The 26019-nt window shown below is 43.0% G+C and overlaps 1 protein-coding gene across 1 annotated transcript; it reads right to left on the reverse strand.

Moving 5' to 3' along the window:
* Positions 1-6410: 6410 nt before the first annotated feature.
* Positions 6411-14096, reverse strand: CMTM7 (CKLF like MARVEL transmembrane domain containing 7; the record flags this gene model as incomplete). The annotated part of the gene is made up of 4 exons (XM_017734605.1): positions 6411-9550; positions 9900-9981; positions 11013-11111; positions 13860-14096. Coding segments are annotated over 4 exons (432 nt in total), but the record flags the coding sequence as incomplete, so codon positions are not given.
* Between the last annotated feature and the right edge of the window lie 11923 nt (positions 14097-26019).

Consider the following 26019-nt stretch of genomic DNA (forward strand, 5'->3'; position numbering starts at 1 on the left):
ATTTCTGGTGTTTTGTTGTCACTGTTGTACTAGGGACTGCGAGAAGAACAACACAGAATTCAAGTCCAGGATAAAATGGGATTATTTAATTAATTACAAACTCATTTTTATAACTTTGTTCGCAAGAATGGCTAAGTCTATTGGTCGTTTGACCATCCACCTCAGAGTGATTGGCTGAATGCTACGACACCCATTTCAAAATATTTTCTTCAATGTACCATAACAAGACTGTATAACAAGTTTGCACCTGTGAGATGAAGTCTTGGTTTACAAAAACCTTTACACTGCAGCTAGCTTGTGTGAGAAAGGAAAACTTCACAGGATGCTGGAAAGCTGAAAAATTTCTCTGCTGAAAGCTTTTCAGTATTCACATTTTGTAACCTGCCAATAGATGTTTTTAAAAATTCAAGTGGAGCTTCAGCTGCATGACGCCACCTGCACTTACAACACGGCACTGCAGCTTTGGAGAACTTCGTGGTCTGTACTATGCTGTGGTTTTCAATGAAATGTCTGTGGATCACGGGTGGGAGAGGAATGGAGTGGGGTGTACCTGACCATTTCTCGGACTCTTGAGAAGTTAAATGAGGGACACTTATTATCCAAAAACGCAAATTATGCATGTTGGGAAAAAACCAGGGCCCACAAACAGAAATGTTGGCAACTGTAGCTGTAAAGCATACCAGACGGGACTTCTTGGAATTCCAGCCCTCTCCAGGCATCCCAGTGAAACTTGCTTTGAGCAGCCCACGTGCCCTGATCACTTACTCAGTTTGTTCCTTATGACCTATTATCTCTTGGCTGAATTGTTGGTGGGAAGACAAACAAGACTTGGCTGTTTTGAAGTTGGCAAGTCCTGAGGTGAGAGTCAGGCTTCACAAGGAGGTGACAGCACAAGCACATTCTTCGGTAGCATGACTCATGTGCAGCCAGATGGGGACAGCAAATACCTAGTCAGGTATGCACTGCTAGATGTGCTACATGGAGCCAGGCACTATCCTGCAGTGCTAAGCTTGGGGTATATGTTAGAGCTCTCTTTTTTAGTCCTCACTTGGACTTACAGGAAGCATAATATGGTAAGACAAAAAGCATGACAAGTTTTCTGTTACCATATGCTCAGAGAATGGTGCAATGTTGCTCAAAATAATGCAAGTCTGTCTGCACTACAGCCTTCCTTTTAACTACTTCCTTTGCACCAGCTGTTCCTCTCCCAGAAATATCAGTGCAGACGTGATTCTGAAATCCCTGCTCATGCTGAGCTATAGGTGAGGAAGGGACAGTTACTAAATTGTTCTGTGGTCTCTGCACTCCACTAACCAAAGGTGTGGAGCTGCTCTCCTGGTGTGAGCAGTAAGGCATCCTCACAGCAAGGAGGACAGACTCACTACTACTATTTTCATTAACACCCATTTCTCTCTTCTCTGCCTGCTCAGTTTCAAATGCTTCAGAGCACTGGGTTAAAGCCCTGCTTCCCATTCCTGTACCTCAAACCTAAACTAAACCTCCCTATCAGTGCAACTCATAGCAACAAGAGCTTTGGCTAAATTTCTGCCTGCTAGTTTCTCAAAACAGCTGGCATAAAGTGGCTGCAGAGGCCACCCTGAGGGGGTACAATACAGCCCTAGAGACAACTGGCTCGTTAATGTAAGCCTGTTCTCTGCCTCATCATCCTTTTGCTCAGAAAGGCTTGTTTTATGAATGAACCAATGTTGTCCTTGACTTGATACAGTTTTTTTTTTTTTAAATTGTAAACGCTTGTTTCTGGCAATTGTGCCTCTCATTTGAGGGTAACAAGGGCATAATTATTCAGCTCTCATGCATCACAAACTGCTGAGCATGAGGTATTAATGGAGTGCTTTGCTGCCACCATAGCTTAATAGCTACAGCTGCAGCATTGTGCTCTTGTTTGGCAAGGGTTCATGGAAAGAGGGGATGCAGATCATTAAGTTTTATGTTAAGAGTGATTTACAGATGTAGCAATAACAGTAGACTATGCTAGACGGACAAAGCACTTCTGATTTGAAAGGAGCTGTTACACCAGCAGAGCTGTAATTCATACTAGTGGTGGTACAAAGACCCCAGCACCAGTCCACCTCATATAAGCCCCAGTAATCATAATAAAGGAAAGTTGTGTTAGTGTAATTGTGTGTGCTGGCAGGGGGAGGAGGGGAATCATACCCTACCATCACAACTGGCTTACAGATGTAATAGAAGGAAGCTGCAAATGGGTGCTTTTGGCTAGCTCCAGGTTTTGAGGTGATATCAAACTCCCAGCCTGGTCCCTTCCCATCCACACAGCTACAGCATCAGCTCAGTTAAGTGCTGAGAGACAAGTGCTAGAATTTAAAGGTGAGTGTTGCCCCAGCTCCACATGGGAAGGTAAAAGTGTCTCCCTGAGATGTTCCAACTGAGAGGCCAAGCTGCCATGGTAGCTGATGGAGGAAGAGGCACATCTAGAAGGTGAATCAGAGGGGAAGAGTAACTCCTGCACTCTGAGTCGCTGCTGTGATTCACTTTTGCCCTTCTCTTTCTTCATTGCATGTGCAGGGGAGCGTGGCTGGGTACTAAGGCTAGTCCCATGCAAATAGTCTCCAAGATACACTGTGCTTTTTCCTGGGAGAATGATATTTACTCTCTTTGAGCTGTAAAAGCAGTGCAGAATGAGTGCTGTCTCTAATTTCCTAGTCTGACCTCGTATGCTGAAGGGTTATATGCCTCAAGTCTACACCTGTGGAGTTTTCTTCCCCATGTTCCAGTTCCTTCTTGTTACAATTCCTCCTGTGCTGAGAGGGCTCCTGTCTGTGTTGCTCTTCCTACACAAGCGCAAACATGTAAGAAAAGAACAAGTGGTTCAGACATACTTAACTTAGCAATGACTCTCCATTTGTGGCCTGGGGATATTCCCCTCTGTGGGGAGGAATGCCCCACCACCCTGCATGGCTACCACGTCACTCACACACACGCCAGCTCTGCCTCAAGAGCTGGTGTGTTCTCCTTGTCTTTCTGGGAGCCCCTTCAGCGCCCACGGAAACACACAGGTGCTTCCTTCACCCCCACACAGGACTATTTTTCTACCCATACCCACACATGCAAGCACAGAGCACTCAGCCTGCTCCTTTTCTTCTGTGCTATTCCCTCTTCTTCCCAGGTTCTTGGCTTGCCGCACAGTTGCCTGCCCACCTTTGCATAACCCCACGTGTCTGGAGTCCCCCAGGAGAACGGCTCTGAAGTGACAAATGTGATAAATGTGCACCAGGCAGGGCCAAAATCATTGCAGGGCCAGGCAGAGTAACCTGAGGGCTTTGCAGCACCAAGTGTTGGCACCAGGACACCTGAGCATTCCTGTGTTACATCACGCTGTGAGCAGAACTTCTTGTCACGGTGAGGAGGGCAGGACTGCTGCTCTTTTGCTAAGGCAGTTTATTCCTTTAAAATGGTTGCTTTGTGTCTTGCTGTTATTCTAGGTCTGCAAACATCTAAAGAGCAATAAATGAAATTTACACCATCTTGGGCACTCTGAATTTAACTCAGTCCAAGACAGGATTATCAAAAATTAATTTTAATTGAAGTAAATGTCCTAATCTTTTTTTCTGCTTCAAAAGTTCAGGCCTTTATGGCTGGCTAGTGCTCTGAAGGACATACTTCACTCAAACACACATCTCACCTGAGAGCCAGCATTTACCCAGTGACAAAACTGCTTTTGAAAATACTTATGTGCCTTTCTGTAATGTTGTAGTTCAGCAATATGGAAAACCCAGGTGGAGGTGGTGTTACGTCCAGGAAGTGATACAAAAATATTAATCCAAGGAACAGCACTGTTCTGAGCTGTTCCCTCAGGAAAGGTCGGGTAGTGTTGCTACTCTGCAGTGACCTCTTGATTTTAGCTCCTTCATCTGCACTTTCTCTTTTATCTCTGCCCTCATTCCTCACCATCACCACACAAAAAGGCAAGGTCCCTTGCAGCCTCCTTTCCATGAGCCCTCCCTATCATACCACCGTACCCTGCAGCACATTCAAGCAGCCACAGTCAAATCAGGCCTTTGACTATTCAACACCGGAATTTTAAAGCCAAGCTATCACAGCACTAAGCCAGAACAATGCCAAGGGTTTTGGTATCTAAATTCCGTCTCTGTGTAAAACTGAAAGCTCGTATTTGCAGCCACCTCAGCCCTGAGGCAGGAAACTTCTGTGGTGCTGCAACACTTTTAATTATTGTTTTCTTCTTCTTCTTCTTCTTCTTCTTCTTCTTCTTCTTCTTCTTCTTCTTCTTCTTCTTCTTCTTCTTCTTCTTCTTTTATATTTTTTTTTATTTTTCCTAACTTTCAATCTTCCTTCCTGTGAAGTGCTGCTTCTGGGCATGGCCAGACAGCTTCACTTTCACTGTTAGAGCAGCTCAGGTAGAGGTTTGGTAAAGGGCAAAAAGCAGACAGATTTTTTTTTTTTTTTTGTCCAACTGCCCCAAGGCAGAGGGACTCATTCAGGCAGGTGATGAGAGCTTTTTCATTCCCTAATAAATTGGCAAGTCATTTACACAGTAGAACAGTGCAGATATGAGATAACAAGAGGATAAATCATCAGGTTTTTAGACATATGGCCCTTTTTTTTTAACTTCCATGCAAGCTCCTGGATGGTGGGAACTCGCTCTATGTTGATCAGCTCCTAGTAACAAACACTGGTGTGTACTTGCCATACTGGCCGTGAGAAACCAGCGTGCTGACCCAGGGGACCAGCTGAGGCTGATGGACTGGGCTCAGGGACAGGCAGAACAGAAATAAACTCTGGAGCAGCCAGCTGTGGGTAATCAGTGACCTCCAGAAAGGACATAATGCTTTTCCTGTTTTCCAGCTGCCTCTGTGCTGGAAAAAAGTAATCGTCTTTCTCCAGGAGAGGAAGATAACAAGCACTAGTGCCACTTTCTGACCTGCTCCCATGTAGCAGGGTTAAACAAGCCCTGGGACCAGGGACTGGAACCAAGAGCCACCTGTTCCCAACAGGATGGCCTCCCAAGTATGCAGCCCTGTGTGTCTGCAGAGGAGCAAAAGGTAAGCCAAGGGCATGGCACTTGCACTTGCTCCAGTATGAAACTTGGAACAGCCCAAACAGGTGGGTTGCTTAAGAGTATCCTAGAACTTTGTGGTGAGGGCTCTCTCCTGCCACCCGGGTGTAAATCTCTGCAGGCAGAAAGAACAGGATGTGGACCTCCCTTTCTCTGGTACCCACTTCTCCTTTCACACAACCAGCAGCACCTCCTGGATGCCCAGTAGGGCCCAGTGATACATAAATCCAGCTTTCCTTGGCTTTCTGATGGCACTCAGTCTAAAAGCAGGTCTGTACTTTGCCCAAGCTGCATGGATGGCCAAGGCCCCTGGCCAGCACACAGGCTCAGCAGCAGCATTTGGCTCCATGTTGTCTCTAAGCACAGTGGAGTCCACAGCAACTTTAAGTTAAACAGGGCAGACCATATGGCAACTTGATGCTACGTTCCACAGCCTGTGGTCAGGTCTTGTCCATCCTCCCACAGCTTTAGCAGAGCAGGAAAATCCCAGACACAGGTTATAAAGTGCAGGCAAGCAGTAAAGAGACTTCTCTGTCACTCCAAGCAGATCTGCCCTTTAATAACCAGCACAGCCAGAAACTGCTGATATCTGCCACCACTTCTGTTCAGTGCACAAGGCACTCACATTAGTTCCTCCCTTCATAAGCTTTCTACTAATGTTTGCCCCTGATCTTCTTTCTCTCCTCCTTTTTGTCCTAGTAAGTTCCTAGTCCTCTTCCATGGATCATCACTTGGCATGCCCCCCCCCGCCACCTCCCCACTTCATTACAAGTTATTGTTACTGGGGTGTCCTGCTACCCCCTTTAAACCCCACATAGTGAACTGTTTCCAGACAGTGCAACCAATTCTCAGCAACAGAAAAAGTGTGCAAGTTATGCAGGTCACATAACCTGCAGTGTCTTCATCCAGCACTGTGGTGCTCAAGCTTTTCAAAGCCATCCTTCCTCTTTTTTAAAACATTTCATTTCCCCTTGAAAGAAGCACTATTCATTCTCTAACTTATCTCAAGCCCCCAGAGCTCAAACATGAAGTTGCAGTTTTTTCACAGTATGAAACAGTTTGCACTACCAATTTTCCTCTCTCAATGTTTACATTTTAATTTTTCAGTAAGAACTGAATGCCTAACTCTATCTGTGTTAGCTCAAAGGATAAACTACACTCATTTTAGAGCTGAAGAGGATGGACAACTTTTGTGTGGGATAGTGGGAGACCAGCACATCCAAACACAACTGCAGGGAACAGGTTTTTCTCTGGCTCCTACCTATTGTCCTCCAGTTATAGGAGGTATTCTGATACTCCCCAGAGAGAAAGCCACTGCTGTAGTAGAGGAGGGAAAAAAATGACCAGGACAACAATCTGATTCTCCACATCACCCAAATAGCTAACAGAGTTTATTTCTAAAACAGCTGGAATCCCATATTTGACAAAGCTGCAGACAGATGGAGCTTTCAGAACCAGGTTGACACTGAAGGAAACTTAAAACACTTTTCCTGGCAGAAGTACAGCAGAGAGGTGTCAAATTCCCTGCCAGATGGAGCTGTCATTCAAAGACCCCCGGTGGAGCTGGTGATAACAGAAAATCTGTGCTTTTCTTGGTAGACATGCTTCACAAGGAGGATTTGGGGAAAGCAAGGAAACTTTGGCAGCAGAGATGTCAGTCTTCCAGCCTGAGAGCAACCTGATTAGGAGCATCTGGTGAGTCAATGGACCCAGCACTGTCACAACAGCCAAAGCTGCAGGAATATTTTAGTCCTGTCAACAGGCACAAAAACCAAAAGGGAACTGGTAACTTCCATCTCTTGATCCAGTATAAACAAGTGCACTTACAGCAAAACATATTCTTTGGATGATCACAGAACATAGTCAGAAATTCTTTGGTTGTTAGACTGTGTGAAATTCCCCTTGATTTTTTCTTTCTCCATATGGTGACAAATGACAGAGCGATGTGAGAGGCTAAAAAAAAAAAAGCTAGTATAGTGCCAGGAGAGGGGGCATGGTTCCAGGAGAAAGTGGAAAAGGCCTTTTCCGCAAAGCAAGCTCAGGCTACAGCCCCAGTCCTTAGCAGGTGCTTCTCCCCACTGCCACCACAGCGCTGAGGTCTCAGCTGCATTCACACTGTCTGCAGCAGAACACTGTCTTCCCACCGGAGTGCCAAGGGGGGTTAAAGCTTGTGGGAAGGTAATTACTGTCAATCTGAGGTGATACCTCAGGAGGTGAAGGAGAAATAACACAGTCTCTTTCCTCTGGGGGAACAGGAGAGGTTGTATCCTTAAACATCTATCCTATCAGTCCAAATTAAAGCTAGAGTGCTGGTTTCCAAAGACTGTAGTTAAGTCAGTCTTGGCAGGAGGACTGGTGATCAAGCATCTCTGTTGCAAAAAATTAGACAGACACACACGTGTGTGTGGGTGTGTGTTTGTGTGTCGTGTGTGTTTGTGTGTGTGCTTTCTTCTGCAGGTATTTTCACTCAAAGTGCTCAGAATGAAGTCCCTTGTCACGTATGGCCATTTGACTGGTCCTGTGCAGGCAGGGCAAGGAAGACTGAACTATCACTGACACTACTGACTGGATTCCCAGCTGAGAAGAATGTTTGTTCTCTTAAGCCAGAGAGCCTCTGAGCCATGCTCAGTTCGGGTTGTTGAAACAAAAAAAAAAAGGCTCATTTCTGACTAAACACAAAACATATCATCTGAAGGTAGGGGGCAGAAGTTGAACATTGTAAAAAAATAAGAAACGGCCAATATGAAATCAGTAACAATATATCTGCCTGTTATACAGTTTTATTTGAATAATCCTCTGTATTAATGTTAAAGCACTTTATCTCGGAGTGACTGTATGTACCTTCATCCACTAAAAACAGACTTTTGTCCTTTCAATTTGTTTCCTGCTCTGTGTTGCTCTAAATAGGGCACTTTTGAAAAGGAATAGCAAAAAGAATCACAGAAACTGTGCACCATGAGGAGGGGGATTCTTACCTCTCCAAGTTATCTGCTCACTTATTTTTATCTGCTTACTCAAAATTTTTGACACATTAGCAGCTGGCCAATTTTATGTTGTCAAAGAGTTAAAAATAAATTCTAACTAAAGATACATATATTAGGATGGGAAAAAAAAATAAGGTGGCAACAAATAGCAATATATGTTGGCCTGCCATGAGGCACAAAAAGAATTCTCCAAGAGAACCATTAAATTACTTAGCAGTATTGATACAGAATTTCAAACAAACAGAAAAATATATAGCAGGCCAGAAAATGCTTTTTTCTCCAGACTGTCCCTGGTAAACGGTATAAGCCAAACTTCTGCTGCACCATCATGCAGTTGTCTTGACAGAATAAACCGAGTTCTACTTCACAGCTCAACATGAAAGGAGAAGCACCAAAGAGGAAGAGAGGCCCACGCTTCCTTTTTTCCTGCAAAGAATTTCCAGCTCACCGGAGATGGAGTGCAAACAGAAAGACAAAGGTGCCAAGAAGGCATTGTCTCAGCACTGAAGTTACATAGAACTTCATGATGATACCAGGTCGGACAGAACTGAACTGTTCTGTCTGTCCAGGCTCTGGGCAGAGTCCCCAAGAGCACAGATTCCAGCTGAGGCAGAGAAAGTGACAAAACCACATATAAGAGAGAGAAAGAAGCACATTGCTCTATTCACAATGGGCTTTCCATAAACACTGTTAGATTACAAAGAGAATAATTTATAGCAAATGCATAGAAATTTTCTACAGAAGAGGTCTTACTGTGAAAAGGAGAAAAAAAAAGACCCCACAAAACATTAAACAAATGTTCTTGGGTACATATTTTCCTGTATTTGGCAAGGGAAGTTTTTAAGAATAATCTTCGATTGCTAAAAATTCATGGAGAAAATCCCAGATTTCATTGTGTATTGTTGGGGCTAGGAGGGAGTGTTTGCAGTGATGTATTCAAGTTGCAGTTCATAATTTTTGATGCTGGGTGAGCTGATGTTAGAAACAGTCCACAGTTATGATAGAAAGAGGTAACAAAGGCTTGGGTCAGGTTATCCAGGCACAAATTAGTTTGTAACCGTTCCTTTGTTAAACATATAATCCTTGGAAGTTCAGAATCAGGTAGGAATTTGCAGGATTTCCCTTGTGTAAACAGGTGGAGGAAATCAGAAGCAATTTTTCCATCCCTTGGAAAGGAGAACCAAATGACTGTCCAAATGAGTTCTAAATGCACTTATTGTAAATAGCTGGAAATGGCCACAGCCCAGCTTGTGAGACAGAAGTTGTCTTTCTCTGAAACAAGCAGGTTCTCCATTATAAACTTCTTTGGGTGGGGGAAGGTGGGGGAGCAAAAAAACTTTGGTTCACAACGTTGTTTTGCCTAGGCATTCAAGTAGATCTTCCAAAGCTACCAGCTTGTCCAGGCTAGCAACAAAATACCCATGGCTCTCTCCTCAGTAGTGGACGCTCCTCTTTGGTATCCTGTTTTGTAAGGCAGATGTCTTGCACAGGTGATGGAGTCACACAGATGCATCTTTGAAAAGGAAGACAGTGTCACTTGTGTTGCCATAAACAAATTCATCCAATTTATTAAGCAACACACTGGAAACCTTCTTTTGGTAAGGGGTGGGGAAGGGAGAAAAGAAAGCATTGCTATGTTCACTATTTGCTAGAAGCAAGTTATTTTGCTCTTGTAGATATTTGTTAACAGCTGTGATAGCGTCTGTGTTGACAGAAAATTTGGAATTATTGCTTTTTGAGTAATTTTGAGTCACAACAACCAGGGCATTAATAAATCCTTCCAGGTAGACACAGCCCTGTTCCAGAAAATATAAATAGTCACTTTGGGAAGCATTCTGGCAGTTACTAAGCATGATACTTACTTGTTGACTGTGTTATGCACGAAACCTTGTAGGATGACCACATGCTTATAACACAAAGTATTGTAGCCAGGAACCCGAAAGTCTAGATGAGAAAACAAACAAACCACAAATACTTATGGAGCATTAGATGACACATATTCCATGCATGTATGGACACTTTTGTATACTCAGCTACACATTTTATGGGATTAACAGACCCGAAAAAGGGGTTTTTTTACTCCATTCTGCCAAAAGACTAAAAAACCCAAAGTTCTCATAGTATAATAGCAGCTTATGTCTTGTCAAAACAGCAACTGAAAGATAGACTGAGAGTCATGCACAAGGAGGGAGAAAAAGCTGGACAGCAGCATGGAGTCTCGACATCTAAATTTCTCACTAGGATTCTGCAACAAAGAAAAGACTGTTTCTAGCATCTCTGATTACTGCTCTTTTACTGCACCATTCAAAAAAGTCTTTCCCTGCTGTCTGCCAAATAAACAAGTCAGGTAGGTCTTCTAGTCTGTTTGCATCACCAGGACTAAGTTTCTGAAAGTAATTCTTTATTCTGGAGGAGCTGTATTTCAGGTCCTGCTGCTGTGAAAGTACTGTCACCCTTGTGACTTGTAAGTCATGCCTTTCTCTGTAAAGCCCTCCAGCCAAGAGAGGCAGAGAGCACCTTCCAGTAAGTCAGCTCAGAGTCCCAGTGGGTTTTAGCTCAGGAGAAATTATCTTGGACAGGGCTCTGTTCAGGAGCAGGAGGCGCTGAAAGCTGGGGGTTGAAATCCTTTAGGTAACTTCCAGCTGCTACAACAGTCTTTCGTCAAAACTTAATTGTCTTAATTCTTCACCTAAACACATTAATTCCTATGAGTTAAAACAGAAGCGTTTGGTTTCAACACTCTGGCAGGACAAATACCAACTTTAGTGGTGAGTCTGGTGTCTGACAACAAAATATTTTTGTTGGCACTGTGTTACAGAACATTCACTGAAATGAGCTAGAAGGTAGTTCACCCAACCAAGACACAAGTAAGGCAAGTGTGTAAGAAAACAGAGGTACAAGTGAGAGATTCCCAATGCCCTACTTAGTATATATTGCACTTTTGGAAGTGTCAAGCCTAATAAACACAGTCTTACCGCTCCAGCCACAAGTCCAGTTATATTGTAACTCTTGGCTGCTGCTACAATCGATCCAATGAGAAGCAGAATTGTACCAATTAAGTAATGAAGAAACTCCTGAAAAGACAAGCACAGCATGCATCAGAAAGGAAACTTAGCTGGAAAGTGTTTTGATATGTCTCAGAAAGAAAATAAGTTGGCAGAGATGACTCAAACCCTCAAACCCAGAGGACAAAACATAGTCAAAAGGAAAAAAAAAGCAAAACAAAACAAAAAACCAAAACACAAATCCAACAACTCACCTTGTGAGTGAATTTTATACCAAACCTCAGTTTCTGTTTAAAAAAGAACAGTTTAGGTCTACTAATGTTACTGGAATGAGATTTACTTACTGGGTATGGATGCAATCCTTTCAATTCAGCACGGTACATTACATTATTGCATCAAGTGTGCACCTTACTCAAGACATGGTTCTGGAGGAAGGAAGAAGCCTTAAGGAAATATTTCTCTAGCCTACATGAAATGGTGTAAGTGGAAAACCAAATGCTCCTACTTCTGATAATCTTAGAAAGTAAGCACTGGATCTACTGCTGCATTTACTAACAACTTACATCAACCAAGCCTGGAAACAGGAGGGAAGCCATCAAAAGCACAGCTGCAGTAAAACATGATGCATTGAAGTTTTCTGAGAGAGGACCAAGTCACCACTTTTAAACTTTTCTCTGGTGTGATAAGTATCGATCCAGGAGTCAACTTTACCTTGTAACAAGCAGGAAATATCTGTGGATTTAGATTTTGAACCCTCACAGAATTTATGACAACCAATATAGGTGTTTGCAGACTGAACATGGGTTGTTTCTTGTGCATGGTGGAGTGGGCAGGTGGATATCTGCTTCCTTTATCTGCATTGCACTACCAGCATGAGCCAAGCAAACAAAAGGGAGAGGAGAGATTCTGTCTCAAACCAGAAGACAGAATACAGCCCCAAAATGAAATTGTCCAAGGAAAGCCCAGAAGATGAATAATCTACCATACCAGTTTCACTCTGCTCAGGTGCTAAAAAGAGCTGAGAAGGATTTTTCCTGTAAAGTAGGCTCTGAGACCACAAGTTACTTCCCTAATTTGTAAACTTGTTTCAGGTAATCAAAATCTCAACCCTTGCATTTGCCAGAATAAATTACATGCATAAGGAGGCTTCTCTGACTAGCCCATGACGCAGCAGGAAAATGGGACATGCCATTGCCTCCTTAGAGACATCAAATAAAGCAGCGTACACAGGCTACCACTTTAGAGGAATCCAAGGGATGGGCAAAGCTGCAACAGAATCATCAAAGGTTACATTAGGTAGAGAACCAACCCGCGGCAGGGCTGGAAGAGTGCCCCTCTGGAGAAATACTTCCAAGCTTTAAAGGGTGTCAGGAATAAACAACCTCTTGAACAACTTCAGCTTTACTGGCTGCAGATCACGCCCCTGACTGCAATGTAAAGATCCTGCCAGGAAACTCATCCAAATGCTAGCTGGAGTTTCCCAGAGTCTCTTATGTGTCTTCCTCTTCTGTTCTAAAGATACTTAAATGTGACTGAAAATGAAGTTGTTTGTTTTGTAACAGCGCAGCAGTGTTCAAGCATCACATCCCATAAAGCTTTCTGAAGCCGAGCAGCCACAAACTTCAGTGCCTTAAAGTCACTAGTGGCTCTGGAACACAGAGGAATGATTAAACACACAACAAAAAAACCCAAAAGCAGCCCATGCAGAGGCAAAAATTGCACAGTCCTGTTACAGCAATGTACACATTAAATGCTGCTTTGCAAAACTGTTATTTATTAGCTTACTTCACTCCTTTATTTCAATCCCTGCGTCCGTGTTATCTCTAGATACATAAGTACCTTTAGAAACAGATAGTGGTGGCACACATCTGAAAAAAAAGTTTAACCACATTCTTCAGCTAAAAAGAAAAAAGAAAATTATATTTTTCTCTCTGGTTATAAGTGGATGAATGGACAAACTGTTATCTTAGATCTAAATTACTTATGTAGCTTCCATTAACCGCCACCCAACCACTTCTTGGATTTCAAAATTCCTCTCTATCTCTCCAGCTGGCTTTCTCCATTGCTTTGGTCCTTCTTCAGTGGAACTAACATATGTAAGGGAGGCATGTTCTAAGAGGTTGTTAAAATCCATCACCCCACACTAGGATGCAGAATTTTCTGTTAGCTGACCTGAGCCAGAGCTACTGAGGAAGTTCAAGTCTCACATTTTCGGTGCTGCTTGTTGGTTCTCCGCTAGGATATGAGAGATGGATGTGTATGGGAAATGTGGGAATGAGGCAGGAACATCCTGCAGGATATCCCAGGAATGGCCAGGCTATGGCAATCAGGCTGAGGCTCCTATTTTCTGCTATTGTTTAAGTTACCTAAAACCATACCAAAAAGAGACACATCTGATTTAAATAGCACTCACATACTTTATTTTGGGACAGGATGTAGTACATGAATTCTAACACAATGATTTGGTACTTTAGCAATTCCTGAGCTGCTATAAATGACCTGAGCTAGGACCCATCTGCTGAAGGCTTGATGACCAGTAGCTTCTTTTCAGTTGTCTCTTAATAAAATTATTGCCTTCCATGGAGTAAATCTAGATTTATATCTGTGTAAAGGAGGGTAGACTCAAATCCAAATCAGCTGAAACTGAAAACTTACAGTTACAGAATCTGCTGAACTGAATACAAGCAACAAAGGGATTTGCATACAAGGCAAAAAAGAACTGAGTGAAAGATAGCCTATCTTTGTGAGACAGCACAAGAAAATGGGCTGAGAAAGTGAGACATCAACCCCCAAGAGAGGAGAGGAACCCAGGCTTACCGCAAGTGGCCAGCTAACGCAAGTCAGCTTCCTGTAGACTCTGAAAATGTGCATGATGTAGAAGAACAAAATCATAACCAAATCGCACATGGTGACAATCTGAAAGAAGCTGTATGCACTGTAATCTGTCCATGGAGAATTATTTACACTGATGAATCCAATCAGCAGGGAGATCTGGAACACAAAAGGCGCATTAAAGGTTTTCACTACAGTGCTCAGAGGGTCATGGAGATGATTTTAAGCACAACAAAATGGCACTTAGAAACAGAAGACAAATATCTAATGTAAATGGGATGGTCCCAACAAAATGGAGGACAAAGTAACGAGCATGATAATAAGGTTTTATAATTTGCTGATAAATGAGCTGAAGCAACCATTAGGACTGGGGAAAGGGGCAATGGCTAGAAGGAAAGCAGCAGTTTCAGCCTGAAGAACTCAACTTGAAGATGGCTCTATGAACAACCAAAGAGGCCTCAAATAGAGAAAAGGAACTGAATGCCTGGAGTTGCACCAGTGACTGAAGCATCTAAACCCCACAGACTTTCAGAAGGATCTCACTGAAAGCTGTGAAAGGGGAGGTGTCCATGAACACATGCACCTTCACTTTAATTTAGTGATATTTCTCACATGCAAAATCAGAGGACCTGAGCTAACAGTTTTACTCCTCCTTTTCTGCCACCTACAGAGCAGAAGTACTAGTGGACTGTAAGGCAGTATCAGAGCAAATAATGTAAACATTTGGAGGAATTGATTAATTCACCTCACCCCCAAAACTTTTATAAGTTAACACTGCCACATAAAACTATGAAGCATTATTGTACAACTTGTTTCAGCTGTAAAATTGCTAAGAACAAAAGCTATTTCATTTTTTCAATCTAAAGCTACTTGTTTATTTTACTATTTTTATTTTAGCCTGGCTAACCTGGGTGATCAAAATAAATCTACTGAGAATATACTAAAATATTTTTTTTATTACAGACTCTGTCAATGCATGCTTTCAGCCACTGTAATTTTTAGTTAATCCAAAGTCAGCCAGAAGCTGTAATGATTCACATTTTAAGTGTTTCTCCTAGACATTAAAAAACTATCTGAGGAAGCCAGCACTTCAAGACTGCACCATCCTTTCCTGCACACTCATCTTCCAAACTCCTAACCAACTGCATTCATTATCAGAATAATTTCCTTAAGATTAAAAGAGAAAAAAAACCCCAACGCCCAAACAACACAGCTTAGATTCTCCCTTAATGTTAGCCATGTTTCACCTCCTCAATTCTAAGTGGACAGGCTAAATATATGCATGATCAAGGGTAACCAAAGACTCTGTAGGTAAGAACTTCAAGGACTGTCACCTTAACCAAACTCCATCCGAACTGCCTTGACAGTGAACCACCTCAAAATGGTGGCTTCAAAGAAAAAAGTCAGTGCTCTGGATTCTTTCCCACACAAGTGGCTACACTGTTGTCAGACCTGGTCTAGCTCCAGGACTTTTACTGTGGCAGACCAAGGAGTTGATACTAGCACTGTAAGTGATATTCACTCCAAGCCAGCGATGGGCTTCTGCATTACAGTAAGCCTACATCTCCTCTCACCTTTGAATGGACACAGGGCAGGGAAGACAGGACCTACAGATGCAGGGCTAGATCATGCTCCCTGCTTCTCAAGAATGGAGGTCACATGTGCCTTTGAAAATGCATGATACTGCTCAGTCCCTGTCTCCCCAAATATGTTCCTGCCCTCTGGTTTGGGAGTGTAACATTGGAGCATCATCCTGCATGTTCAGTGCTTCTGTCTGTACCATGCCTGACCTCTGGGTCTCACTGCCTTGCCTCTGGGGAATCCAAAGCGCATGGAGTCTCGTACCTTGTGCGTGGCACAGCTTTCTGAGATGCTGCATTTGTTAGAAGACAACAAAGCAACATTCTACACAATTCAGCATTTAAAGAACTCTGGCCCAGTTCTTCCATTCTGAGATAATTTGGATGCAGTTTTGTCCAATCTATGTCTACATCCACCAGGTCCACATTAAGCAGTGGTTTTGTGAGAGGCCATGGTGTCTGTCATCTTCTCCTTCCTCCTAATTTCACTTCCTGTCAGTATTGGCTCCTCCATTGATCTGTGCTGAGCCACCTCAGTGGACTAAGCCAGCAGAAAAGTGAACTACTGAAAAACAGCTTTACTCTGGCTCTGCCATCGTGCAAGGCAGGATCAGGTGAGCAAGGGAGTCTGAGGGAAAACTTAGGACTCCCACAGAAAGGATAGGAAGGACTGAGCTGGCAGGATGGCAGCAGCCAGTGCCATGCTGGCTGCTCAGACTGCCACAGACCTTCAAGCTCAGCTCCCTGAATCTTAATTAATCTTAATGTCAGTTAAGCAGAGTCATCTGACTTAGCCACTGAATAACCTGAACAATAAGAAGGAGATAATTTACCCTATAATCTAGGAGAACACTTTAAGTGATGCAAGACACAGCTATTATTTCCATAATTTAAAACTAAATATAATGAAATTTTATTCTATAGGAAGACTCAACAACAAGTCACAGCAAGCACTGAGTCTTGCTCTTGGATAAAGGTGGGATGAGGACAATGCTCTCTAACCACCAAAGGCCAGAAAAAGTTTCCCTTATTCAGGTGTCTTCACAATAATCAGTTCCCAGTTTCAATGACACTGTTAAAATCAAGAAGGAAGCGTTAATTCGCAGAAATATTAAATCTGCCCACCGGCTCATTTCATGAGTGAACAATTAACTTTAGCATGTTTTTTTACGGTGTACAAAGGATAAGGAGGACCAGACTCTTGAAGTACAACTACCATTCAAATAATAAAAAGCACTGGAAAAATACCCTTAGTTTAAGCTAGACCCAGTTCTTTCAATTTCATGGAAGCATAGCAGTATTTTTCTTTTCAGTTAAAAGGTATAAAAAATTGAGAAGCATAAAGAAGAATGCGAGCCATCCAAGGACAGAAAATACATCTGAAGTGTTACGATCCTAAGAAATAAGAAGATACATGGTACCTATGAAGAATCTGCTCAACTCTTCCTCAGTAGGGTAGAACTGTGGATTTGAACAAACATGCTTTCCATTTCAACAGTTCTTCATGATTAGAACAACTCCTAATCCAATTAGTAAAGATTCTCCCTTCTGTGATTTTAGATGTGCCTCAGCACATAGATAGGAAGAAACCACTGCATGGCAAGAGATATTTCTTTCAAAGATTTACTTTCTTAGCATAAACTTTGCAACATGATATTTACCTGATGTTTCTTAAGAGGGTCCTCAGTTCATAGGCACATGATTCTATTTCACAGGATGGGTGCAAAGGGGACTCTATCAACAACTTTATATAAAGCTGTACCACATCTGCCACACTATATTGCCTGCAGGTACAGTCAGAGTTTAACGCTCACCTGTTGAACAAAGAATGCTAACAAACGCAGGTAATAGAGCCACACAATATCATGTGCTCTTTAAAAGCAACGAATATTGAAGTTCCTTCACCAGATACTGGTTTATCATGATATACCAGGTGGTGACTGTACCTTTTTCCCCCCTGGGATTCTGGTTTCCAGAGAATTGAGTGATAAAGTGATAAATATGTAACTGTCTAGCATACAGTTGAACATCTATCTCAGAAGTCAGTTTGTGGCACAGAGAGAGAGAGAAATGAATGGCAAAGCACTGAAGTGATCAAATGTTACGAGTGTTCTTTATGCATCTGTGCTCAGGGGAGCAGGTTTATATACCCTGAAAATAAAAACTGGAGGCACAAAAAAATCCAGGGCACTGCTATTTTCACTTCAATATAGCATTTCACAGGTCATGAGAGCAACACAGATGTAACCCTTAGCCAGCAAGCCAGTGGGACCAGAAGTACAGGTCAAGTGATGGTCAGCCTCATGAGAAGATTTCAATGTGCTCCACAATAAATATCTGTGCTCCAGACCTGCATTCCAAAAGGGGTGAGGGACACATTGCAGGGCACTATTATTTAAGTGCTTTCTGGTTTCCAAGAAGCAAAATAAAGACCATATGCATTAATCAACCTCAAGGAGGGATTCCTGGATTTAAATGAAGTTCCATATTTACTGTTTAATAGAAGTCGATTGGCTTAAACTAATCCAATTCTTGACTCTCCTTTGGACCAGATATTTGAATTGTGAAGCACTTTTAGGGACATTGGTACCTATCAGGAACTATCCTGCAGTCAACTCAATGTGAGCTAAAGGCACTCAGCACTTAGCCGACAGAAAAGACATAACAGAGCCTGCAAGGCTTTTACAGAACTGGCATTCTCTTCCCTACTTTGAGCTGAAGATGAGGTAACCACATCCTCTGCCATGTGACTGTGAAAAATGCTGCCTCTTAAATGGCACTGACATACCTTCCCAAGCCTAAACCCCATTCTGATTTGAAGTTAACTCAGATCCACCAAAAAAATGAAACACAATTTGTTCTTTCCTGATGTGGTCTTCTTCCTAAAGCAGCCCTGGGAAGCTGTTGGCCACCTTCACCACAAAAGTACATGGTTGGCTCATGGTCAGTGTGTTGTCCCCCAAGATCCCAAGGTCTTCTCTGCAAACTGCTTTCCAACCTCCAGCCTGTATTGGTGCAGGGGCTTACTCTCAAATATCTCCAGATACAGGACTTGGCATTCCCCTGTGTGGACCTTGATGAGATTCCTCTTTGTCCAGACTGCCAAGGTCCCTCTCCATGGCAGCACAACCCTCTGGCTCATCAGCCACTCCTCCCAGGTTTTTCATCACCTACAAACTTTCCAGAAGTGCACTCTGCATCATCATCCAGGTCATTAATGAAGATGTGGAACAGTGCCAGCCCCAGTATGGACCCCTGAGGTACACCACTAGTGACTGGCCTCCAACTGGATCTCATACCACTGATCACAATCCTCTGGGCTGGGTTGTTCACTTTTAAATCCATCTCACTTGCCCACTAATCTAATCCATACCCTGTCAGCTTGTCTCTGAGGAGGTTATGGGAGACTAGAACCTTACTAAGATCAAGGTAAACCACATACATCACTCTTCCCTTGTCCACCAAGCTAGTCACCTCATTATGGAAAGCAGTAAGGCTGGTAAAGCATCATTTCCCCCTTGTAAATCCATGCTGACTACTTCTGATCACCTTCTTGTCCTTCATGTGTTTGGAAATGCCTTCTAAGAGGATTTTCTTCATCATCTCCCAGTCCCAAGAGACTGAGTTGAAGCTGACAAACCTGTAATTCCCTGGATCTTCCTTCCAGCCCATAGGGATTAAGTTGGTCTGTTCAGAATTGCACACTTTCCTTTTGTACCTCTCAGGCTAGAGAGGATAGGGAAGGACTGGACAAGAGGGATACATTCTCCTCCCCTGTGTTATAAAATGCTTCTGGAAGTGTTCCCTGGAAGTGTTGTTTCTTTTTTAAAATCAGCTGTTTTCCTCCTTGTTTCTTCTCGTCCCTGACAAAGAATAAGCATCTGAAGTCCACTGGCCATTATTACACTCAGTAAAACACATGGAAAATTTATATCAAGACTTCAAGGAAATGGATCTTTCACTGCAGGAAAATTCAACACCTTCTTAAGGAAAAGAGAGGAATCATGCCTTTGTATTAAGAAGCAATTATATATAGCAGGAAGATCCAACTTCCAATTACTCCTAAGGCAAATGCATACTGCAGAAAAGGCCCGTGGCATTAGGCCCAGATGCTGTTGTACTCCTAATTTCAGATGGCTTGAATTCCACCTAACTGCCTGTGCTCACGCTTGGGTGGCTGTAGTCCTGCAGATGCAATTAGGTTACATAGAAAGCTTGGCTCCAAACATCCTGTCCCCATGGGAGAGGCTGGGCATGATGCTGGGACCCAGAGCAAGCCAGCCACACAGTCCTCAGCCTCTCTGCTGGCTGGGTCCTCCTGTGGTTTCCAGTCCTGTCATCAGTCACAGAGGCCACCAGGAAAACTACCCAAGAGCTGCCTGCCCCTCAGGACTAATGGGCTGGGCTCTCCTACACTAACATATCCTGCTGGAGTGCACCAGCACAGATGGAAAAGCCTAGGCCAAGCTGGCAAGTTCAAGGAAGCTTAACAGAGAATCGCCTGCTCTAAGGAAGGGGCAGGCAGGAGTGCATGCCCACTAGTCCAGAGGTTACATGTACAATTTTCTTCACTAGTGCCCTGAGAGTAACAAAGGAAAGGACTTGTTTTGCTCTGCAAGTACCTACAGGCCAGCTGGCACCACAAAGCATTTTCTGCTCATGTGGTAGAAGACTGTAGTTTATCTGACCGCAGAACAATTTGATAACCCGGGAATCAATCTGTACAAGTGCTTCATATGATCTTTTTCTACTGTCCTGCTATAATTGATGTCATAAATAAATAAAGCTCTGGCTTTATTGCCAATTATTCTGCAACATTTGGAGAGAACTAAATTTTCCACAGGCACAGCTACCTGCACAAACATGAATACTGAGAAGAATCTACTCTTAAAGGAAATCCTAATGTTCTGAGGATGAGAGGCCCATTTCCACAGGCAAACACTGACACAACAAGGGAGGAATTGAAAGACACTGACTCTTGAATCCTGACCCCAGTTTTGTAACCGTATTTCTGTCTAAACGTCAGTAAATCATGTATTTCACCACTTCAGCTCCTCCAGTCACCCAATGAGGACTAATAAAGACTTCATACTCATTGTGCTGAAGTTTTTCACCTTCAAAACACTTCAGACATGTAAAATAAAGATAAAAATTTTGAGGACTGCTAATAAATGTCTAGGGTAAGATGACTGTTTTCCTTTACAAAGTGAATGAAAATAGATGCTCACTTAAAAAAACCCAAACAAACAAAGAAACAAAAAAAGACAAGACAAACCCCCCCAAACCATACCAAAATACCCACATCCTTTTCCTCCCTGTTCCCCTCTCCAAAAAGCCCAAATGGACAATCAAGAGATCACAGACGTGACAGACATGCAGGGGTGAAAATCATCCAAGGAGGAAGCCACACAATAACAAGCAACAGGAGGAAAAGGTTTGCTTTCTGAGAGTTGGTTTGAGTTCGATCTGTTGCTACTTCAGCACACAAGATAAACAAAAATAGAGTCCTAGCTCACTGTAAAATGGAAATTGGCATTTATTTCCTGCCTGTCATTTATTTACTTATAACCAACTGTGAGCAGTGCTTCCAAAAAGCACACCATTGCACAAGACATTGCAAATAAACTGTTTTCTAATCTTTAATACCAGGACTACCTTACTACTTATCCTCTTGACCATCCTTGACTGTTCAGTACTGCACATTATCAGTCACTCTGTGCTGCACTATTTCACTACTCTGCTAGCGACCGTGGAGTACAGGGTACCTTTCCCCCTGTGGCTGTGCCATCCCCTGCACAGGGCTGATGTTCTGGTGTGGCTCCACAGCAGCTCGCGGGCGCTGGGCTTCCTGTGGTTAAAATGTATTGATAATGTATCAGTGTTTCTGCTGCTGCTGAACTGTGCTCACACAGCAACAAGGCTTTCCGCCTCTCTCCTCCCTCCCCTCATCCCAAAGGAGGCTCACAAGTGGGCAAGACACTGGCAATGACAGCTGGCTCCAGCCAAGCAATGGGATTTTCCAGCCCATATGATGTTGTGTTCAGTGATAAAAGCTCGAGACAAGGAGGTTTAAGGGGGAATATTTTAGGTTATTGCATTTCTCTTCCCAAGCAACCATTACATACAGAACCACAGACTCACAGAATGGTTTGGGTTGGAAGGGACCTTAAAGACCATCTATTCCCAACCTCCTGCCATGGGTGGAGACACCTTCAACTAGACCAGGTTGCTCAAAGCCCCCTCCGGCCTGGCCTTGAACACTTCTGTTGATGGGGAGTAGTGGATGAATTTACAGCTTTGCTTGTGTGTGCAGCTTTTGCTTTCCTTATAAAACTGTCTTTATCTTGATCCACGGGTCTTTTTGGCTTCCTTCTATTTTCTGCCCATCTTGCAGGGGAGGGCAGTGAGTGAGAGGCTGGGTGGGTATTTGGCTGCTGGCTGGGGTTAACCCACTACACATGGCCTACCCCTTATCTGGATTTCTAGCTGCTGTGGAAAGAACAGTATTAAAAATCTTCATTGCAGAAAGACACTGACTATGGTTTTTGCAAATCCCAAGATGATGTACTGAACTGGCAGGCTGAAACTGCTGTCTCACCATGTAACTTTAAACTCTGGATAATAGTTTTCTTCCTCTATATAGAAATAAGATGTGAAATGCCAACCAAACTGCAGGAGAAAAGATAACATCAATAAGAAGCAAAATTGCCTCAAGGTGCCCAGTTACAGAGAAACACTGTAACTCTTATCTCAAAGTTTTACTATAATACTGTGACATACACTTCCTCATGTGCAATCCACCCAGCTCTGTGTTATCTTTTCATTTAATTACTTTGCCACGCAATGCATGACCACATCCTTGTGTTTCTCAGAGTATTTATTTTTCTTGAATTTTCCCCACTACTATACCATCCCATAAGAAGAGACAACTTTTTTCGCCAGTGTCTCCTTTCCTTTTTTTCTGCTCCTTATTCCCTTTCCTCTTCTTTCCCTCCATTACACTCCATATTTCTTCCCGTTTGTATCTTTCATTCTCTCCCATCCAAATTTCCCTCTGCACATGACCTCAATTCCCTCAATGCACCTCAATTCCCTCTTTTAATGTTTCCTAACTATCTTGCCCACTCTCTTGCATCATGTATTGAAATTAGCTAACCAAAAACTATCACTATTCAGGGGAAAAAGGTCACAGGACAGGATTCAGCATGGTGCTACACCTGCATGAACACTGTAGGCAGCACCTCTGGTTCACCAGTTTCCTGCTGGTAATTGGTAATACCTGAAAGTGCTTTTCTTTTTCATCCATTGTACTTGCTGGAGGACTGATGAACCCTTATACTGCTTTAATGTCCCTCCTCCTGAATCTGAAAAGAGGAGGACCCTGAGAACTATTCATAGAATTGATAAAACCTGTTTGATTTCCACTATCTTAAAACTAACCCAAGTTTAAATGCAAGCAATTGTACAGAAACTGTGTCTACAGATTGGGAGCAAGGGACAGCACTGACTCTCACACAGTTTCATCACAGCCTTTTTTTAAAAAAAAATATAGTAAGAGCTAATGCTTTTTGTATTTGAACGCAAAAAAGTCAAAGTTTCCAGCTTGTGACACCAGCCAAGATAGTAAATGGAATTTTCCATCCCTGTGAGAGCCAGTCAGGATAACTGTGCCCTGGAGAAATGTCACTGACTGCAGCTGACAACATTTCCAAATGTTACACCTCAATACAGTGAAACAACACCCACATATTATTAAATACATATTTTTGGATGGAGTAAAATAATTTTTTAACAGCTTCCCAAAACAGAAAGATGAGCAAAGCACAGGCCAAGGTTACAATTGCAGTTCATGCAAGACTGGCTCAGCTAATTTAAGCAGCAATGTTGACTGCTGCTGTAATCGAGATTTCCTTCTTCCAGGGCAGTGTTGGAAACGTGAGCTGTAACAGAAAAACCCCTACTAGAAAAAGAAGATAAAAGGCACAGTTCATTTGAAACTTCATTAAAGACAGATGAAATCAGCTGCCTGCAAGTGCATGGTTCTGTGAAGCAGTCAGTCTTTGGTTGCACAATCATCTCTCAGCCCCTGCGTCTGGGCAGATTTCCTTCTTGTCTGGCTGCTTTGCTAAAATAAGGAGGCTGCCTGGCCTCTGATAAGTCACTTCTTGTGTGCACCACCATCCACAGGCTATTTATTGAAGATAAAAATGGTGGGAGGGTGAGAAAAGGCAAAATAATCTCATTCAGACCCTCTACAACACAGATAAGAGAACAATCCTAAGTACAAGCAAGTGGTGTTCTATATCTATTAATAAAAAGCTATCTATCTGCTCAGGCACAGGCCTCAGTGGTAGAAAAGGGTGGGGGTAATCCCAGAACCAGCATATGAAGGACATTATTAAAGAGCCCTTGCTGCAGGGTGTTAGCCATGATCATTAAAAAGGCAATTCTTTGTAATGACTAGCTGCAATTAAGTCCTGCCTACCACTGATCACAGTGCATGCAGGACTTCAATCCCGCCCCTGCCAGCTGAACTAGCTCCCTGCCTCAATCCCACAGCTGCCTGCACACACTGAAAGCACCATACAATCCTGCATGTTATTTACTGAAAGCTGAGGACTTCATAGCTACATGGCAAACAATATGCTATATTCTCATCAGGCAGTGAATTAATGAAAAAAAGAAAAGCTTGTTACCCACAACAACCTCTTAATTTTATTTCTTCTTCTCTCCAATTTGTTTAAAAATCAACTTAAATTTAAAACATTCCAACTGTAAAAGCCCTATCAGTAAGGTTTTTCAATCTACATAAAAGCTGCACACACAACACTCAAACTATTGCAGCAACTGAGTAACATTGCACAAGTGCCATAATGCAAGTTACAAACAATTCCCTAAACACATAAAACCCACTGCAAAACACTATTAATGGCACAGCTGACTGCTAGCATGGCAGCAAAGGATAGGAACAGAATTTTTAATACAGCAAATGCCCTAGCAAGGTTCCAACTCTAGGAAACACAGCTGCTTTCCCTCTAAGTTTCGAAGAGGTGCCACCTGCAACAACTGAAAATACTGCTGTGGACAAAGCCAGGAGAACCCTGTACCTCATAGCTTGTTCATTCATTAACAAGGAATTAATTCTCCATGCAGGCAACAGCCCCCACATAACAACTAGCTGGCCACCCACTCCAGTGGTCTCTCCCACCAAGCAATGAGCCCTGAATTATGGATGAGTCTGCTCTTTCAGGTAAGAGCAGAGACACATCCTTTATATAACTGTGTTATTTTTCTGTAGATGCAAAGATACAATCACTCAGCCTATGCTCTCTGCCCTCCTCCCAGTTGTGGTGCTTGTTGGGAACCTGTGTCCCCCACAAACAAGCCCATTTAGAAAAATACTACCTTATTGCTGCAAAAAACCATATATGCACGTGGCTCCTGCTGTAGTTCACGCCACGGTAGAAGATCATCTGTCTTGCATAGTAGGGAGAATCTCTAAATCACATCCCAAAGGATTACAGGAAGTAAAAAACATTGTAAGAGACTTGAATCTCCAGAGTCCCCCAGAAAAACTGGAGTATCTGGTGATAGCAACCAAAAATGAGGGGAATTAATATAACTAAATCTCTCCAGATCTGAAAATTGCACAGCAAGCTGTGACTGTTACTTCTCTCTTCTGCAAGTCAAGCACTTCCAACACCTAGATCATCCTGGAGAGCCATGTCAACCGTTCCCTCCATTGGTAAACCCGAAAGTCAGACAGAATGACAGGAGAAGACAGTCCACAGTGTGAGTAGGTTTGTGTAAATGGAGAACGACTGCCTCAAGCACACAAGGTGCTTCTGAGGCAAGAGAAAGAAAAACCCCAGGAGGAGAAAAGAACTGTAGGCCAACAAAAGTGAGTTTGGTAGAACCTAAAAATTAAGAGGTTTGAGGCTTCTTAAGGAACGGCAGAAGAGTGGCTCTTGATGGCAGAATGGAATCCAGGAATGATGCACAGGAAAATAGAAGCTCATGGAGGTTCAGAGACACCTCAGGCATGTAGACATTTCTGGAGAACTTTGCACTTCGAGTCTGTTGCTGCAAAAGCAGCACAGAGCTCATCGACCCTGGCTTTGGAGAAGGAATCCTCCTGTGGACAGGAGATTGCCCACCTCATCTGCCATACTTCCTTTTAGTTGGCTGGGAAGATGAACTGCTTGCAGGAGCCAGGCACCTCTGAGACCACCACTCTGAACCATTCTCAGATATACTGTTTGGCTTGTTTGTATCATTTGCCATTTGCCCTTTAAAAAGTCAGTGCAGTCCCATATTGCCAGTGATAACCAATATAGAAACAGCTTAATCCATACTTGTGAGCCATAGAACTCTTGTAGCTAAATTTCATGGCTGTCTAAAAATGGATCCACCAACTGTGCATGGCAATAGTGCCTACAGAGAAGGAGCCCACGTTGGCTGACCAGCCAAGCCTGGTTCAGACTGGCTGGGGGGGAAAAGCCCAGGGTACATTGTGTATATTTACAGGCTGCAAAGTTTCGACCATGATCTGGATATCCAATACA

The sequence above is a fragment of the Corvus brachyrhynchos genome, unplaced genomic scaffold, assembly GCF_000691975.1.
Source record: "Corvus brachyrhynchos isolate BGI_N302 unplaced genomic scaffold, ASM69197v1 scaffold94, whole genome shotgun sequence".
Taxonomy (NCBI): domain Eukaryota; kingdom Metazoa; phylum Chordata; class Aves; order Passeriformes; family Corvidae; genus Corvus; species Corvus brachyrhynchos.